General features: G+C 53.9%; 2 protein-coding genes across 8 annotated transcripts in view; one reads left to right on the top strand and one right to left on the bottom strand.

Annotated features, from left to right (window-relative positions):
• MOCS1 (molybdenum cofactor synthesis 1) overlaps window positions 1-4,736 on the top strand; it is a 33,675-nt gene extending 28,939 nt beyond the window's left edge. The window contains exons 9-11 of one of the 3 annotated variants that reach the window (XM_043907382.1): window positions 450-570; window positions 1,069-1,116; window positions 3,250-4,736. In XM_043907382.1, the coding sequence (XP_043763317.1) occupies window positions 450-570; window positions 1,069-1,116; window positions 3,250-4,010 (930 nt within the window). In that variant the 3' untranslated portion in view covers window positions 4,011-4,736. Of the gene's footprint in view, window positions 1-449; window positions 571-1,068; window positions 1,131-3,249 lie in introns of all 3 variants that reach the window. The other 2 variants (XM_043907384.1, XM_043907383.1) reach the window with 2 other exon arrangements.
• Window positions 4,737-5,405: 669 nt separating this feature from the next.
• Window positions 5,406-17,552, bottom strand: part of DAAM2 (dishevelled associated activator of morphogenesis 2) — a 126,907-nt gene continuing 114,760 nt past the window's right edge. For all 5 annotated transcript variants that reach the window (XM_043907376.1, XM_043907381.1, XM_043907379.1 and 2 more), the window contains 8 exons: window positions 16,332-16,438; window positions 16,131-16,219; window positions 12,343-12,511; window positions 11,835-11,942; window positions 10,905-10,965; window positions 9,794-9,925; window positions 8,574-8,744; window positions 5,406-8,401 (listed from right to left, as the gene is read on the bottom strand). In XM_043907376.1, the coding sequence (XP_043763311.1) occupies window positions 8,180-8,401; window positions 8,574-8,744; window positions 9,794-9,925; window positions 10,905-10,965; window positions 11,835-11,942; window positions 12,343-12,511; window positions 16,131-16,219; window positions 16,332-16,438 (1,059 nt within the window). In that variant the 3' untranslated portion in view covers window positions 5,406-8,179. The remainder of the gene's footprint in view (window positions 8,402-8,573; window positions 8,745-9,793; window positions 9,926-10,904; window positions 10,966-11,834; window positions 11,943-12,342; window positions 12,512-16,130; window positions 16,220-16,331; window positions 16,439-17,552) is intronic.

Here is a 17,552-nt window from a genome sequence, read left to right as displayed (position 1 = left end):
GGGGAGAGGATGGAGGGGAAACGGTCTGTGCCTGCTGGTCTCCCAGGAGACCATTTGGACGTGGCTCCCCCTCTCTGGGATCTGTTCTTCTGGCAGCAAAGAGGCCATTCCATGGAATGTCTCAGGAGAAGGTATGCATCTAGATTTTGATGCACTGTCTCTGTTGGCAATTAATTAATTTTTTTTTAAAGCACACTCTACGCGCTGAAAGAAGCATGACTAGAAATCAGACACAGGCCTTGTCTGGTTTTGCTCCCTGCCCTTGCAGCCCCTCTGACTACTCCATCTAGCACCTTCGGCCTCTCATTGCAGGAAATCTTGCTTGGAGTCTGACCAGCCGTGGAAGGCCCTCCTGCTCAGGCCAGGGCGGGGTACTCCTCTAAGGATGGGGGCCAGGGCTCAGGATCCAGAGGGTGCATTGGCCTCACCCACCGTGTGACCCTCTCTAGGTCTGCCTCTTCGGGAACTCAGAGGTGTCTCTACGGGACCACCTGCGGGCTGGGGCCTCCGAGGAGGAGCTGCTGAGGGTCATCGGGGCTGCGGTGGGCAGAAAGAAGCGGCAGCACGCAGGTAGGGTGCAGGGAGGCCGGGCTGGGTAGCGAGTGGGCTGTCGGTAGCAGGAGGGAGGTCTGTAGTTTTGGGGCAGGAGGATGAGGGGCAGCCTGGGGACCCCGTGTGGTCTGTGCTCTCCATCACTCCTGTTGGACCTCTTGACTTGGGGTGTGGTGATGCTTCTTGGCCCAGCAGAGCCTGTGCAAGACAGGGGACCCCAGATGCTCTGGGGCCATTTTCATCGGGTGGGGGAAAAAGAGGGGTGTCATTGCCTCTCTGTCATCCCACACATTGTCTTCTACTAAGGCGGGATCCGGGCACCCAGATTGTGTTCTGGGCTCTGTCATGGGCGACCTTGCAGTGTCCTGCCGGGGTCTTTGTTGGGGTGCATGTAGGTGAGGGCGTGGGCCCGCGGCTGTCACACCACTGTGTCCATCATGCGTTCAGTGAACTCTCTCCCCTGCCCTCTTTCTACCCCCGTCCCTACTCTCCTCTCCTACCCTCCCCTCACTCCAGGCATGTTCACTATCTCCCAGATGAAGAACCGGCCCATGATCCTCATCGGTGGGTGACCATCAGTACGTAACCACGCACCCTTGTCATTGGGGGTCCCCTGGGGCAGGGCCCCTGCCATAAGGCAACCCCCTCCTCAGATCCTGCACTTTATCCTGAGGTTCTCATCCTTCATCTTTTCCTGCCCCTTCCAGCCTTTACTGCTTCTTTTCTTCCCTTCCACAACTCCCCCTCACTACACGTCCACAGAAGTCATCATTCTGTCTCACAAGAGATCAGGCTGGGAGTGGAGGGGCCCTAAAGTTTATGATCACTGCGTTAGTTGTCCCCTGAGAGTGGAGCTTCTGGTTAAGACAGAGACCTGTCCTCGGCTCTGGGATCTCCCCGCTCGGATGCAGTCATTGTCTGTCCCTTCCCTTCTGCCCCGTGGACCAGGCCATGAGTGTGTGGACCATCAGTGCCACTGGTCCATGTGTTGTTATGTCTCTGTGCTGGGCAGAGCTTTGGCAGCTAAGCAAGCGTATTGCTCAGCTTTCCATGAAGGACGTAGCCAGGATCGCAACTACCTAATTCCGGAACTCCCAGGAACTTATGTATGTGTCCAGGGTGTCTCTAGGAGAAGGAAATGGCAACCCACTCCACTATTCTTGCCTAGAGAATCCTGTGGACAGAGGAGCCTGGTGGGCTGCTGTCCATAGGGTTACATAGAGTTGGACATGACTGAAGCGGCTTAGCATGCATGCATGCATTGGAGAAGGAAATGGCAACCCACTCCAGTATCTTTGCCTGGAGAAGTCCAGGGATGGAGGAGCCTGGTGGGCTGCCGTCTATGGGGTTGCACAGAGTCGGACACGACTGAAGTGACTTAGCAGCAGCAGCAGGGTGTCTCTCCAGTGCATAGGATGCTTCAAGCAGAAGCATCTTGTTATTGAGCTGCATATGGGCTCCAACCCTGGGGACTGGGCCGCTCCACGAGGAGCTTTAGGGATGCTATCACCCCGCTAGCACATGCCCAGGCTAGAGCAGGGGAGGCCTCACCCCCTTGGCCACAGGCAGATCTGGGCCACTAAGCAAGAGAATCGTGCCCTAAGCAAGAGAAGGCAGAGAGAACAGCCAGGGGCAGGGGTTCTTTTCTTCAGCGCTTGGAGCAGAGCCAGCCAGTGCCCTGAGGCAGCCCAGGGACCACACCAGCCTCCCGCACCACAGTGTGCCATTGGGAGGAAAGCTGTGTCACCTGTCTTCTGCCCTCACCTCCACGTCCTCCTCCTCCTGTGTTGGGCCTTGACCCAGCCTGACACGTCTTGATGGCAGAGAGTGGGGGATGCCTGGATAGCCACCCCCGCCCTCCCACCGAGGGAGGTTGTATCTGTGACACTGACAAGTTAGGGGACCCGGAGCATGTTGGAAGGCTGGGAGTTGGGAGACCTGATTGATTCACAAGGAGTAAGGTTACTGTCAAGGATATAGAGTAACTAAAGTGGTCTCATTTTGCATAAAACTGGGAGTTGTCCAGAACAGGGCCTCTCGACTTTCACACGCATTTGAATCCCGTAGGGATCTTGTTGTTTCAGACTTGGATTTGAGAGGTCTAGGCTGTGTCTCTAACAGTTCTCAGATGGTGCTGGTCCCTGGACCACCCTTTGAGTAACAAGAGCCTACAAGGTCCCTGAGGCCCCTGGGACCATGTGAATCAGCCTGTGGCTTCGTGTGCACTTCTGATGTGCTTGAGATGTCATTGAAACAGATTCATTATTTCCCTTAGAATCTTGTCTGCAAAGCAGATGATTACTGTTAGCCCTTCCTGGAAACTTTGAAGATGAGAGTAACTAATTGGTAAATCAGGCTGAGGCCTGGCTATAGTTTTAAGAAAATGAAGGGACAGAGTGGTCATGTGATCAAGGCTTCAGGTGGGAGCACCCCCACCCTCCACTGCAGGACAGGTAGAGACCCTGGGACCCTTGCTGTCTGTACCTCCTGGTGAGGAAGCCTGCATACTTATATTCTGGGGACGCCTCCTCTGTGGATCTTCTGTTTTCTGTCTTCTCACTGTGCTCTTTGCCCTTCATTCCACGTTCCCTAACATGAATGGGGAAACTCGGGGTGGGGTGGGGAGAGAGTTGGGGAAGGAGGTGGTTTTGCAAAAGACCCTTTCAGACTGAGTCTCCTCTTCCATCTTCATTCTAGAGTTATTTTTGATGCACCAAGATTCCCCACCAGCCCTTCCAAGCACTTTCAGGAACTCTCTCGGTGTTCAGGTTCTGAGACGCAGAGTGAATTTCTCCAGCCAGATGGTGACTTTATGGAAAGGAGGCGGGGTCCCTCAGGCCCCTCTTGTTGCCCAGCAGTGGCTGGGGGCCAGCCTCCCTCAGAGACACTTCAGTTCCCACCTGGACTCAGATGCCAACCCAAAGTGCCTTAGCCCAGCAGAGCCCCGGGCTCCTGCTGCTGCCTCAGGACCTCTGCCAGCCTCTGACCAACTGACCCACGTGGACACAGAAGGACGGATGGCTATGGTGGACGTAGGCAGGAAGCCAGACACAGAGCGGGTGGCCGTGGCCTCGGCCGTGGTCCTCCTGGGGCCCATGGCCTTCAAGCTCATCCAGGAGAACCAGCTCAAGAAAGGAGATGCCCTGGCGGTGGCCCAGCTGGCAGGCATCCAGGCGGCCAAGCTGACCAGCCAGCTGATCCCTCTCTGCCACCCCGTGGCCCTGAGCCATGTCCAGGTGCGGCTGGAGCTGGACCGCACGCGCCACGCCGCGGTGATCCAGGCATCTTGCCGGGCCCGTGGCCCCACCGGGGTGGAGATGGAGGCACTGACCTCCGCTGCTGTGGCCGCCCTCACCTTGTATGACATGTGCAAGGCCGTCAGCAGGGACATCGTGTTGGCAGAGATCAAGCTCGTTAGCAAGACCGGGGGTCAGCGAGGGGACTTCCACCGAACGTAGAGCTCCTGCCCCTGCTCTCACCCCCAGGCTGGCAAGGTCAAGCAATGGGATGCGATTTCAACCCAAGGGAAAGAGGTCAAGTTCCTTTTACCAGTTACCTTCAGCCGGTAGGAACCTGAAGCCAGCCCACCCCTTCACTGCTAGATGACCTTCACTGACCTTCAGGGTTTCCTGTCTTCCAAGAGGAAACCAGCAGGCCCTTCAGCCTTCCTGGACCCTAAGGTTGTGCCTGGGAGGGTTATCTAACCTTGCTAGATAATCACAGTGTGACTTGTGAACTCTTGGAGACAGTCGAGCCCATGACCTCCACTTCTTGAGTGGGTTTTCTCTTCTCCTCCTTTTCCCAGGAGGAACAAGGGCTCATAAGCAGAGAAACCCACTCTGAGGAAGGGAGCGTGGCTCGTCCTAGGAATGGATCACTTCTCTTTAACTACAGCCCTGGCCTCTCTGCCGTGCTCCCTCGAAAAAGCAGGTTATCCCCCTCCCATTGCCTGAGTCTGTCCCATCAGACAGGCTTCCAGCTTATCAGTTGTACCGTCCTGCAGCTTCTTGCCTTGGCCCCTCCTCCTCCTGAGCAGTATCCCCCATGGGCCACAGCCCCGAGGCCTCCTGACCGAGCACACCTCCTGTACGCCCTCATCCTGGGACACACCAGGCGGGGAGGAGCGGTGGAGCTTGACTTCACCCTCACTGTGCACAAAATAAAGCCACGATTCCAGCTTTGGAGATGTGGGAGTGAGGACTGTCTGTGCTGAGGGCACGGAGCCGTGATGTCGGGTCTCCCCAGCGGCCCAAAGCCGTGCCCCCTGGGGGAAGAGGAACCCCAGAGATGCTGGAAAAGTCAAGAGGCATGCTCTCCACGTGCCCCCGCCTTCCCTGGGGGAGAAGGGAGGCACGGAGTGGGAGGCATGGAGATGCAGCGTCTCCCATAGCACCGTCAGCTGGGGGCGTCCGAAGCGCCTTCTGTCACCGATAGAGGTCGGGGGTGCAGTTAGAGACTCCTGGTTTTCACATCCCCCCCAAAACACCGGACGCGCTCGCTGGGCTCTCTCGACGTGGGTAGGTTCCTCTGGTTCTCGTCTTAGTGTGACCCGCCCTCTCACCCCACTTTACCTGCCTCCCGTCTGCCCTACACCCAGGTCTGCTGGCAAACCATTAACAGCCACCCAGCTCTTAAACCGTGGAAACTGACCTTTTCTTTTCCAAGTCCTCCCACCTTGGCTGATCTCAAGGTACTGTACGATGTTGAACCGGCTTGCGGAATCCCTGAGTCTGGAACAGTCGGTGCTCCCAGCACTGGTAGGATCTGGTCCCAGCACCCCACGGGCTCTGCCCCCTCCCTAGCAATCTCAAACCCCCACCTGGGAAGGGGGCACAGGTTTCAAGGCAGGCTAGTGAGGGTGGTACGGATTTAATATTTTTTAGTATTACAATATATTCTTATAAAAAAAAGGTGCAGGCGAAAAGGACACTGCAGATTTTGTACATTAGCCTCATCTGTCGTCTGAAAGAGCTGGTGAGAACAGCCTTGGTGTGGAGGTGGTAGAAGTGGGGGAGATGGTCATGCTCCCCGCCCCCCACCAGTGGGTGCAAAGTGGGAGGGTGAAGCCTGGATCAGACCCTTCCCCATCCACCTGGAGAATTTTCTCCTCCTGCCGCCCTAAACACACCCTACTTCCATCTCTGAGAGGAGGGGGTGGGCAGTGGGTGCTGCTGCTGAGAAAGGGACAGGTTGCATCAGGTTAATTGGAATTTTACACTGGACACGAAATAAGACAGCTAGAGAAATTAACCCATAGGTGGCAGGTGGTGGGGGGGGGGGGGCGGGAAGGGCATGGGGGAATGACCAAGGAACAAATATAACAGGCGTAAACACGTAGTCTATCGAGGACCAACTCGGCCGTCTCTAAGGCACCTGCCCTTCTTGCTGAGTCGGCCATGATGGTCCACGGTCCAAGGCACTGTTGGCCATCTGGCTACAGCAGCGTCTGGTGTCAGAGCCACTGGCCAGATCTAGAAAATAATAAATAGAGAAGGCAAAACCTTTAGAAGTGAGACGCCTGAGCCCTGGAACAATATATGTGTCCTCTGTAAACAGTTAAACCAAACTGTGCTTTTTCTGTGATTCCCAACGTGTCTTGCCAAACGCTTCCATTATCCCTTCTTTTCCTGGTGCGTATCTAGTCTTGCATGGTGGGTGGGAACACTGGGATCTGGATGGGCCTGCTGCATAGAAGCGGAGGCCTCCCTGCCCCCATGGGTGAGGCGGACTCCGGCCTGGCCAGGCTCGGGGAGGGCCTTAAGAGGCCCTCACCACAACCTTCCCATCACCCCAGCGCCAGCTTCTTAACAGTGGGGGCTCGTGGATACATTGCTCTGTGGCCAGTCTTCCTGGAGGCCTTCCCCTGGCCCTCACATGGACTCCAGTGGCCTTTTCACACCTGTCCCCGTCACACACACACTTACTCCAGTCCCTCCCCCTCAAACCAACACGTGCTGGGCTCACCAACCCTGTGTTTCTCCCCTACCCTGCAGCTACTCTGGTTCCACCGCCAGAAAAGGCAGCTGAAGAGTGGGCCCCAGCCCACCAGTCTGTCCACTGGCAATAACCCTGAGCTGGAGGAGGTCGGAGGTGAGACTCAGAAGGGGAAGGGCAGGGAGCCTGTTGATTGGGGAGGTGAGGGGGAGGATCAGGCAGGTGTCCGACACTGAGGATGAGGGGTTAATTCTAGGAGATAGGAAATGTATTAAAAGTATGAACCTTGCTGGTGTTGGGCTTACCCTCCGTCCTTTTACGAGAGAAAACTATAGATACCAGTCATCATCCTGCCCCACGAGGACAGTTCTAGATGGACAGAATGAAGGTGAGTGTGGACAGGAGAACCAGAATGGGCTCCCTGGAAGTCAGGTGGACCAAATCAGGCACCAGAAATGGGCGAGTGGGACCCCCTCAGCTTTCCACCATTGGCTCCACTGGGCAGGGTACTTCGCTGGCTTCTCCTGCCTTGTTCTGCTGTGCCCTATGTCTGAATGCCGCTGATGGCCGGGGGGGCCCTCTACCCCCTTAGAGGTGGCAGAGGGGTAGCCCTTGCCCTTGGGACCCTCTCAGGAACCGATGCCCCAGGACCAGCCTCAGCCAGATACAGGCAGTTTAAAGCAGTCCCATGCAGGCTGAACAGAGCAGGAGCTCACTGCAGATGTTAAGAGAAGCGCAGGCTCTAAGTGACGTTGGTGACCCAGGAGCACTAGGGTGAACCTAGCCATTCAAGCGCTGGCCTCTGGAACCCCCAGCCAACCTGTGAGGTCACTGTCTCCAAGACAACGATCAGGGTGTACCAGGTCAGGGTGGGGAAGGAGAGTTCTGTTCCAGGATCCCTGTGCCCAGCATCCAAGGTGCAGTGATGAATGGGGTCTTTCGTGAACCCTTACCAGATCCATCAAATACCTGATAGTGAGCTATGGTCATGGGAACCCAAAGGGGAGTTTTGAAATTCTGGATTAGTAGACTGGAGATGGCACCAAGGAAGGGAAAGAGACTTATGACATGCCAGAGAGGGGCCAGCGGACTTGTGATCTAGGAAACAGGCACTGCCACCCTGTCGTGATGACTTGGTCCCCGCAGCATCCTCCCAGCACTATTTTTTCCGGAACACATAGCTGGCATCTCTAATGCCTCTTCCATTTGATAGGATACTTCACCCCAGATCAATGTTCCATTAACCCTACTCTTGAGAGATGGGGGCCTGGGTGCCCCCAGCCCACTGTTAACTCCCCATGGCATGGGAAATCTGGACACGGTCTGTGGACCTCTCTCCAGTCTAGATCAGGAACAGCTCTGTGCCCACACACAGGTGCCCATGCTGAAGGGTGGGAAACAGGGCCCCTTCAGCTGGGGCTGGGGCTGGCCAGGGATGTCCAAGTCAGTCTCAGGAGAGTGACCCCTGGGGCCGGGGTGCAGGAAGAATAATGGGAAGTGGAGATGAGGGGAACCCCTTCAGGTGGGGAGACACCCGGGTCCTGCCACACACAGCCCTGCCCCCAGGACCCAGCCCAGGGCTCTAAGCCCAGCACTTGGTGTAAGTATCACTCTAGCGCCTCCTCCACTCGCCCCCTCGGGGTGGGGGGCCCATCCCTGTCTCCCAGTCTCCCGCTGCTGGCCAGTCCTCGGGTCAATAATTTAGCCTGTTTATCGCCCGCTCCCGGGTGGCTTCCAGGGCCTGGCTCCCTGATCGCTTGCGGCTGCGTTTGAGTTTGCACAAGTCCTTGTCGAAAACTTCTCCAGAGCGCAGGGCCGACACCAGGTCGTCAAACTCGCCGCCTTCCTCCAGCGCGCTGCCCGCGTGCACCTTCCGCTGCCGCTGCCACCGCTCACGTTCCCGCTGCTCCTTCAGCTGGGGGGGGGGGGGGGGGGAGGCGAGGAGGAAGATGAGGGGCTGGCAGTCACGGGGTGACTGACGCCTGGGCTGCGTCTGCCCCCTGGCCCCCGGGGCGCCCCGAGCCTCCCGCTCCCAGTGCGCGCGCCCCCGCGCCCGGCCCGGCCCGCTCTCGCGCTGGCACCCTTACCATGGCCTCCATGCGCGCCCTCCGCTCCTCCTCCTCCTTCCTCCTGCGCATGGCCTCCAGGTCCTGCCGGGCCTCCGCGAAGGCCTGCAGGAAGGTGTCAAAGATGCCGAAGAACTCGTCCGGCTGCATCTTGCTGTCCTGCTCCCCAAAGTGCGTCAGGGCCTTGGAGAACTGTTGGGAGAGAAGGGTTGATGGAGAGTCCCCCACCCGAGCCCAGTGGGGCAGGTGGGTTCCAGCCACAGCAGAGCTCATCCAGGTGGAGGACCTTGGGCTTGGACGGTGGGGGTAGGACGAGAGAGGGGAGACCCTCATTGTCATCAGGGGTTAATGGCAAGGCTGAAGGGAAGGCTTAACATCTGCCAGAGGTAAGGGACCCAAGCCACCTCTGGGTCTGTTAGGGTGTAGATACAGGATCAGGAGCTACAGAGTCAGGGAAGCACATCCACAGGCCAGGACCTGCCTGGTTAGAACCCAAAAGGATGTCAGATCATCTAGCTATTGGGTTAGTTGTTTAACCACTCTGTGCCTCAGTTTCCTCATCTGTAAAATGGGGATAACAGGACTACTTCATGATGTTGGGGGAGTTCAATGAGTTAGTGATGTGGAGCGCTAGCCACGTGCCCGGCACTGTTTACTGACGGCTATGTCTCTAATTCAACCTGCTGAAAACCCTCTAAGACAGCCCTTGCAACTCTTAAGCGTGCTCCTTGGACTGGCAGCACGGGCATCTCCCAGAAGCTGGTTAGAAGGCTGAATCTTCGGCCCCACCCCAGACCTTGAATGAGGACCCACATCTCAATAAGACTCTCGCAGCAGGGGTCCAGGGGCATGCCTGCGGGAGAGGCAGAACAACTGAGAGCGAAGCTGAGCTCCGAAGTCAGGCTTCTCAACCCAACTCTGTCTAACACAGCCGGGCAACCTTGGGCAAGTTACTTAACCTCGCCGGATCTCGCACATCTGTCAAATAGGACAGTACCCCTTCAACAGACCCATAAGGTGGGTGGTGAGGCAGATGGTGGAAAACACTCAACAAGGTGCCTGACACTGGTCACGGATGGTAAGTTTTACAACAGAGTTGCTTTTCTTGCAGGAGTGAGGACAGGGTTTCTCCTCAAAGCTCTGTGCCTCTGGGTGTCCCCCTCTGGGCCCTCTGTGGTGGGAGTGGTGCAGGTGGAGAGGAGTCAGGGTGGGGTCAACCTGTGGGCTTGGGGCCCCCTTACCTTGGCCCTGGCTTCATTGAGCTGGTCCTCCAGCTCTGAGAAGCTAAAGCTGGAGACCGTGATGAAGTCGCTCATGACCGGGACAAACTTGTCATTCGGATCCCGCACCTGACGTTTCTGATATTCCAGCTCCTGAGGAGGGAGAGCCAAGGGCTGGTCAGACCTGTGCCAGGACGAGAGTCAGGAATCCCGGCTCACCCCACCCCCCACCCTTCTTGCCAGCTGCAGGGCTCTGAGCCTTCCTTAGGAAGGGGGAACACCCCAAGCCTCCAATTCCAGGGGTGGCAAAGATTGTGAGCTATCAGTCAGTCCACCTGCCTCGATCCTTCCCTCCTCCCCTGCCATCTTTCTCTAGGTCCAGGGACCAGCACTGGGAAGTTTTCTATGAAATAGGTTCTCGGGCTCACTCCGAATTAGAATCCGCATTTTAGTAAGACCCTCAGGCAATTCATGTGCGGATTAAAGTGTGAGCAGAATTTCCAAATTTCCATGTGATGCTGCTGGTCCATGGACCACATTTCGGGTGGTGCTTTAAAGAGCTATAAATTAGGAAGCATGCCCCCTCCTGCCACCATAATGGCAATAAAAGGTTCTTTCTCCTGCTGCTTTCTCTAAACCCTCTACTCCCTTAGCTGCCTACCCAACGCCCACATGGTGAAGATGAGAAGGCTCTCTAGTTTCTAGATGTAGGGGCCATCCCCATACTGGGCGCCAGAGATAGCATATCATCTGAAAAGCCCTTAGAGCAGGAATAGAACAGACCAGAGATCTGGGTCACCAGCAAAAAGGAGAGTGGTCCCCAATGTCACACTGGGTGCTACCTGCCCTGAGCCATTTCCATGCAGATCCTCTTTCACATCCATCTGTCCCCTCTTCAGGAGTCTAAATCTAAGCCTTGGATAATTCAGCTATCCTTTCCTGAGGGCCCACTCTGTGCTGGAGGCTGTATCTGTTGTGTCAGCTGTTCTGTCAGTCCCGCCAGGAGCTTTGGTCACAGCGATGCCTCTGACGGGGTCTGCGGCTGGGGTGCCACCCTCTGGCCCAGTGACAGGCAGCCGCCAACCCAGGCAGCATCCCGTCAAACCCAGGCGGGCACAGAAGATGTACTCACCACCTCGACTGCTCTGAGGCCCCTCCTGAGGTTGCCCACCTCCTTCTCCAGCTCTGCCAGGCTGGGGGGGTGGGGAGGGGACAAAGGGAGGGAGAGGAGCTGGGGTTAGTTCAGGGCAACGTCAACACCAATGGCCTTGGGACTCAGTGGGCCTGGGTTCCAGCTCCGCTTTTACTACTAACATGTGGCCCTGGCAAATCACCTCCCCTCTGAGCTCTGCCTGTGCGTCTCTTGGAGATGCTTCTATCAGCCTGTATATGTTTAGGACGGACTTCTTGCCTGTAGTAGATGGCCTTGGTGCCCCCACCTAATATCTCCTTGGACCACCCATTCCAGTGCACAGCCTTGACTTCCAACCACTGAGCACTTTTTCTGGGGGGAGGGGTCACAGAGTCATTGCCCCCCAAAAACTCCTCAGCCAGGGACCGACAGATGATGGTCACCTCCTTTGCAGTTTGGGGGGATAAGCAGAGTGAGTGTCCATGCTGTCGCCCACACTCTGCAGGCAGGATTAAGCTCTGATTGCCTGCAGTGGTAATTGACTTAACAACACTCCTGTTGTTGGCATTCTTCCCATCCCTGGCTCCCTTCCCCACTCCCCACTGTGTTTCCTGGGAGAATCTCCGAAATGAGGATTTGAGAGCAAATAGTGTCTTTTGTTCTGGAGAAGGAAATGGCAACCCACTCCAGTATTCTTGCCTGGAGAATCCCATGGACAGAGGAGCCTGGTGGGTTACTGTCCATGGGGTCACAAAAGTCGGACACGACTTAGCGACTAAAGGACAACTACTAGTGTCTTTTGTTGGGTTCTCCCAGAGCAAACCGCAAGACACCATTCATTCCTAGTGAGCCCAGAGTAGCCCCGAAGGAGGAAATTTAGATGAGAGAGTATGTGATCACAGGGAAAAGGAAGCCTCGGGGTCCCCTCACTTGACTTTGGCGGCTTCTGGAAGATGCTGCAGCTCAGAGGGCATGTTCAGGATGTCAGGGAAGTGCTTCTCCAGGATCATGATCAGGTAATGGAGCAGAGAGATGTTTCTGTGGGTGAAAGTCAGGTCAGGGTCAGGGGCCAAGGGAATTGGGAATGAGGGTCTGGCAGAAATTAGGTTGAGGTGTCAGGGGAAAGCTGTGACCTATTTTGGCAGGGCTTCCCCGGTGGCTCAGTGGGTAAAGAATCGACCTGCAATGCAGGAGACACAGGCAGACGCAAGTTTGATCCCCGGGTGGGGAAGATCCCTGGAGAAGGACATGGCAGCCCACTCCAGTATTCTTGCCTGGAGAACCCCATGGACAGAGGAGCCTGGTGGGCTGCAGTCCATGGGTCACAAAGAGTTGGACATGCCCAAAGCAACAGCACACATGCACAGGAGAGGAAGGAGGGACAGGCCAGGGCGGGGTGAGACGGAGGCTACAGGAGCCGGAAGCCGCTAGGTCCCACCTGTCGATGCTGGACTTGGTGTCAGCTATCTTGTTGAGGCTGGCCACCCGGAACCCGTAGGCGCCCCCACGCTGCCCTTTGTTCATGAAGTTGCCGATGGCCAGGACCACCTCTAGCATCCGCGCTAGACGCTTGCTGCGGATCAGCTCCCGCGAGGCCAGCAGGATGGCTGGGGAAGGAGGGACAGGTCAGAGCCCTGCTCACACCGGGGCTCTGGGACCCTAGGATGGCGCCACCACAGAGCCCGGAAAAGGAGCATCAACTTCAGAGGGGCAGAGGCTATTCCCATGTCCCAGAGAACGCTCTTCTCCACATCTGCCTGCCTCCAGGGGGAAGTTGACAAACTCACCAAAAGCCAATTCAACCACATAACCCTCTCTCAAAATGTGCCAACATTTCCTAAGACTAGACTTGAGAACGTTATCTTTCCCTCCATACAAAGATTACTGTTTTTTCCTATGGATATATGCAAGAATATAATGCTTTTACTTTTCTAAAGTGAAAGTGTTAGTTGCTCAGTGACTCTTTTGTGACCCTATGGACTGCAGCCCACCAGACTCCTCTGTCCATGGGATTTTCCAGGCAAGAATACTGGAGTGGGGAGCCATTCCCTTCTCCGGGGGAACTTCCCAACCAGGGATGTAACCTGGGTCTCCTGCATTGTAGGCAGATTCTTTACTATCTGAGCCACCAGGGAAGTCCTTTACTTTTATAAACCTAGTGATTAAAATTTTTAATTTCAGCATGTTACATACTATGAGACTATTTCTGCCTCTTTTGAAGTGCTGTATTTTGTTGATTTTTTTGGAAAGGAAAAAAATCCTTGTCAAATTAAAGCATCAATTGAAAGTTTCATATTATGCTTTGCAGTTGATGGTGTCTTAGATTTGATTAAATAGGTTACATGACAGCCTGTTGAATAGCATTTAAAAATGTTCTCCAACCTTTAGACATTTAAAAATTTCCCTCTAATGCCTTAAATGATACCTTTGCTGGAAATACAATCTAAGGCTAACCCGTCACCAAAACTTCAGTATTTCATTCTGACAGGCTGTTTTGGCCCTTCCCTCAGCAATTCTGTATTTATGGTGGGTGTGCAGAATTGGGACACAAAAGCTACACTGAAAATTAGGCTACTGGTTAAATAATATGATTTTGGATTATTAAATGTGATGAGAAGACCAAGCCATTGTATTATGATTTTGGCCTCTGCCAAAATGAACATTCCTTAAGATGCTGCTATGAAGATAAAATGAGAACCATTTGACTAAAAGTATGCAAAACTCTTCAAAAGCAGTTAAAGTACATAACTGTCAAAAAGTTGTTAAAAAAACAAGAAGTAAGGTTGGTCAGTGGCTTCTAAACTCAAACATATGCCACCTAACAGCGGCATTACTCTTGAAAGGTATTTGAGTAGTTCCTAGTCTGCCTTTTTTTAAAAATTACATCTAGATTAGTTAAGTACATTATGGTATATTCATACAATGGAATAAAATGCAGCACTGAAAATAAATAACCCACCGTTCCTTACAATAATAATGCTGAACAAGAGACCAGCATATGATTACACAGGTGAATTCACTTTAGGATGGTTCATCAATTAGGACTCTTAGAATTTGTGTACTTTTCAAAGTGCACATTTCAGTAATGAGTTTAAGTGCATGCATGAGTGCTAAGTTCCTTCAGCTGTGTCTGACTCTGTGCGACCCTATGAAGTCTAGCCCGCCAGGCTCCTCTGTCTGTAGGAGTCTCCAGGCAAGAATGCTGGAGTGGGTTGCCATGCCCTTCTCAGGGGACTTTCCCAACCCAGGGACCGAACCTGCATCTCTTATGTCTCCTGCCTTGGCAGGCGAGTTCTTTACCACTAGTGCCACCTGGGAAATTTCTAGCAACATATATTGGTTGTGGTAGTTTTTCTTAGATTGATATGCTATTTGAAAAATCTGCAGAGGAATCCTAAAAATGCTAAAATGTTGACAAAACAGAAAATGATAAGAATTCAAAGGGAATCAGTATAAATGGAAAAACTGCCATATGCAATGCAGACATTTTAGATATAAGAATAATGTATTCATACATATATTCATAAGAATATATTTCCATGTGAAGCCTTATTCATCTTGACTATACTCAGTAAATATGTTCATAATGAGAATTGGTGAATTTGGCATATTTATAAGAAGAATATATACAAGAAGACTATGTTCATGAATATATTCATAGGAGAATTGGTAAATTTGTCAGATTTGATGAATTGACTTTTGGCAAATTGACCCGAAAGCCCTGCCTGGGGATGGATGGACGGATGCTAGGGAGGAGAGTTAACAGCTCATCAACCAGCTAGGACAGGCAAAATCTTAGCTTTTTCAGGAATGTTTCTTAGGGAGAGTTTAGGAGTGAGCTCCCGGGAACAGAATTATCTGAGATTAAATCTACCCAGTGGCTAAACTAGTTCCACAGCACCAAACTGCAGGCCATTGCTCACAATTGCTCCGCTGACCCAAGACACACAAATAGTTGAGCACGTCTTGGGCTGAACCCGTGTCCCTGCCTCATGCCCCAAAGGCAGTCAGCAGCAGAATAAGTAAGGACTCGCCCATCAGCAGGGCAGGAGGTGCCTCCAGACCACAGCCCTGCAGTGTCACGGCTCAACCCTTTGCTTCCCGCTCAGACGTGTTATCTGTGATCACACAGCCTGCAGACCCCTTGTTGTGTGTGTGCACAAGTGCGTGTGTGTCCAGATTACAGAAAATGTCAGCCTCGAGCTCTGTCATGCCCCACCTGACCCCTCCAGAGTCCTCCCGAAGCAGCTCATCAAACTCCAGGAAGGCCCATTCTCCGGACCTGGCCTCCCAGGGCATGCGGGCCAGGCTGGTGTCCAGCAGAGGGGGCCCATGCTCTGCCCTGCCCCAAGCCTGCCCCCCCAGCATCCAGGACACAGGCTGTCTCCAGTCTGCTCAGCCTGTTCTCGCCACAGAGGGGCCCATGGCCTCTCCTGCTTTTCCCCCCTCCTCATGGCTGCCCACCCTCCTGAGCACCTGCCCTTCCCCCAGCTCCCTGCCCCTCCATCCTCTGCCATCCCCAGGCAGTTCCACACGACCCCTGGGACAAGATGAGAGGGAAGCACTGGATTCTAAAGAAGGACATCTGCATTCCAGTCCCGGCTCCACCAAGACCAACAGTAACACAGCCTCGGGCCACTGACACAGATCCATCTGAGAGGTGAGAGAAGGGCCCCCAAATGAGACCATCCACGGCCCGTGTTTCACACGGTGCTTGACCTGTGGTTCTGGTCTAATGACAGAGTTTCCACCTGAAATAGGTGGAAGGGGTTCCCCAGGCCAGAAAATCAGATGCCTCTGGGGATCACCTCACCCAACCAAGTTCCCTACTTTCTGAGTAGCTCACACTTCAAATAATGTATCTGGAGGTCTTCTCTGCACCTCGAACCTCTCCCAAGCAGGGTAACGATGGGTTAGTCCATGCCAAGAAGGGTGCTAGTTGCTTACTATTATCATTTTTTTTAGCATTTCCATCCCAGACAGAAATGACAGAGCAGATGTCATCAGGTCCCTGGCCTCGGAGAACCTACATGCTGAGTCACAGGGAACAGGGTGCGTGGCTGGCATGGGTGCTCATATACACAAGCGCCACATCTACAAAAAGCACAGATGCACATCCTGTCCTTGGTTTGGGGGGGTGAATCAAGAATAAAGAAGGAGTTTCCCCCTGTGCCTGTCCATTGGCTCCCACCGCCCCCAGGCTTGCTCCCCAGCCCTGGGCCGTACCTTCCACTTTGGGCTTGGCCTCAGCCAGCCGCTCCTGGAACTTCTTCTTGAAGAAGAGAGCCTGCAGCCGCTGCTGGTAGTGGTCGATCCTGTGGACGGGGCGAGCTGCATGGTGAGGCAGCCCCCGCCCCAGCCAGCTCCAGGCCGCCCCCCCTTGGCCTGCCCACCCCCGCTGCCTCCTGCCACGCCCGCTGCTCTGACCGGCTCATCTCATAGAGGAAGCGGTCCGCGCGGGCCATCCGCTCAATCTCATGCTTGTGCTCCTCTAGGAGGTCAACGTCACTCTTCTCCGGGATGAACTTGAGGAGCTGCAAAGGGGAGTTGCAAGTCAGGAAACTGGGGAGAGTCTGTCACAGGGGTGCAGCCAGTGGGACCCTCCCACACTGACCAGGCTCAGATGAGGAGGGCCCCCAACTCTGTCAGAGAGACGCATCCTCATGTGGGTGGTTTGTGTTTCACCTGCTCCAAGGGATCCAGGGCACCCAGCTCCACACTTCCTTCTTTTTCTTTTTCACTTTCTAAATGTGAGCTGTAACTTACATACGGTAAACTTATATACAGTGTTCTTAAGTGTACAGCTCAATGTGCTTTTTCTTTTTAAACCAACATGATTGAGGTATGTGAAAGTCGCTTAGTCATGTCTGACTCTTGGACTCATGGACTGTAGCCCGCCAGGCTCCTCTGTCTGACTCTTGGACTCATGGACTGTAGCCCACCAGGCTCCTCTGTCCATGAAATTTTCTAGGGAAGAATACTGGAGTGGGTAGCCGTTCCCTTCTCCAGGGGATCTTCCCAACACAGGGATCGAACCCAGGTCTCCTGCAGTGCAGGAAGATTCTTTACCATCTTTTTATTGCAGGCAGATTATTTACCATCAATTTCAGTTCAGTTCAGTTGCTCAGTCGTGTCCAACTCTTTGTGACCCCATGGACTGTAGCACACCAGGCCTCCCTGTCCATCACCAACTCCCTGACATAGACTCATGTCCATTGAGTCGATGATGCCATCCAACCATCTCATCCTCTGTCGTCCCCTTCTCCTCCCGCCTTCAATCTTTCCTGGCATCAGGGTCTTTTCAAATGAGTCAGTTCTTCACATCAGGTGGTCAAAGTATTGGAGTTTCAGCTTCAGCATCAGTCCTTCCAATGAATATTCAGGACTGATTTCCTTCAGGATGGACTGGTTGAATCTCCTTGCAGTCCAAGGGACTCTCAAGAGTCTTCTCCATCAATTTATTGAGGTATAATTTACATAAAATAAAATGCATCCATTTAAAATGTACAGCTCAATGAATTTTGACAAAACTATCTTGAGAGTCCCGTGGACAGCAAGGAGATCAAATCAGTCAATCTCAAAGGAAATCAACCCTGAATATTCATTGGAAGGACTGATGCTGTAGCTCTAATACTTGGCCACCTATGT

The sequence above is a fragment of the Cervus elaphus genome, chromosome 7 (assembly GCF_910594005.1).
Source record: "Cervus elaphus chromosome 7, mCerEla1.1, whole genome shotgun sequence".
In the NCBI taxonomy this organism is placed as follows: domain Eukaryota; kingdom Metazoa; phylum Chordata; class Mammalia; order Artiodactyla; family Cervidae; genus Cervus; species Cervus elaphus.
The sequence above is the reverse complement of the archived record's forward strand: the minus strand, read 5'-3'. Positions and strand labels throughout refer to the sequence as shown.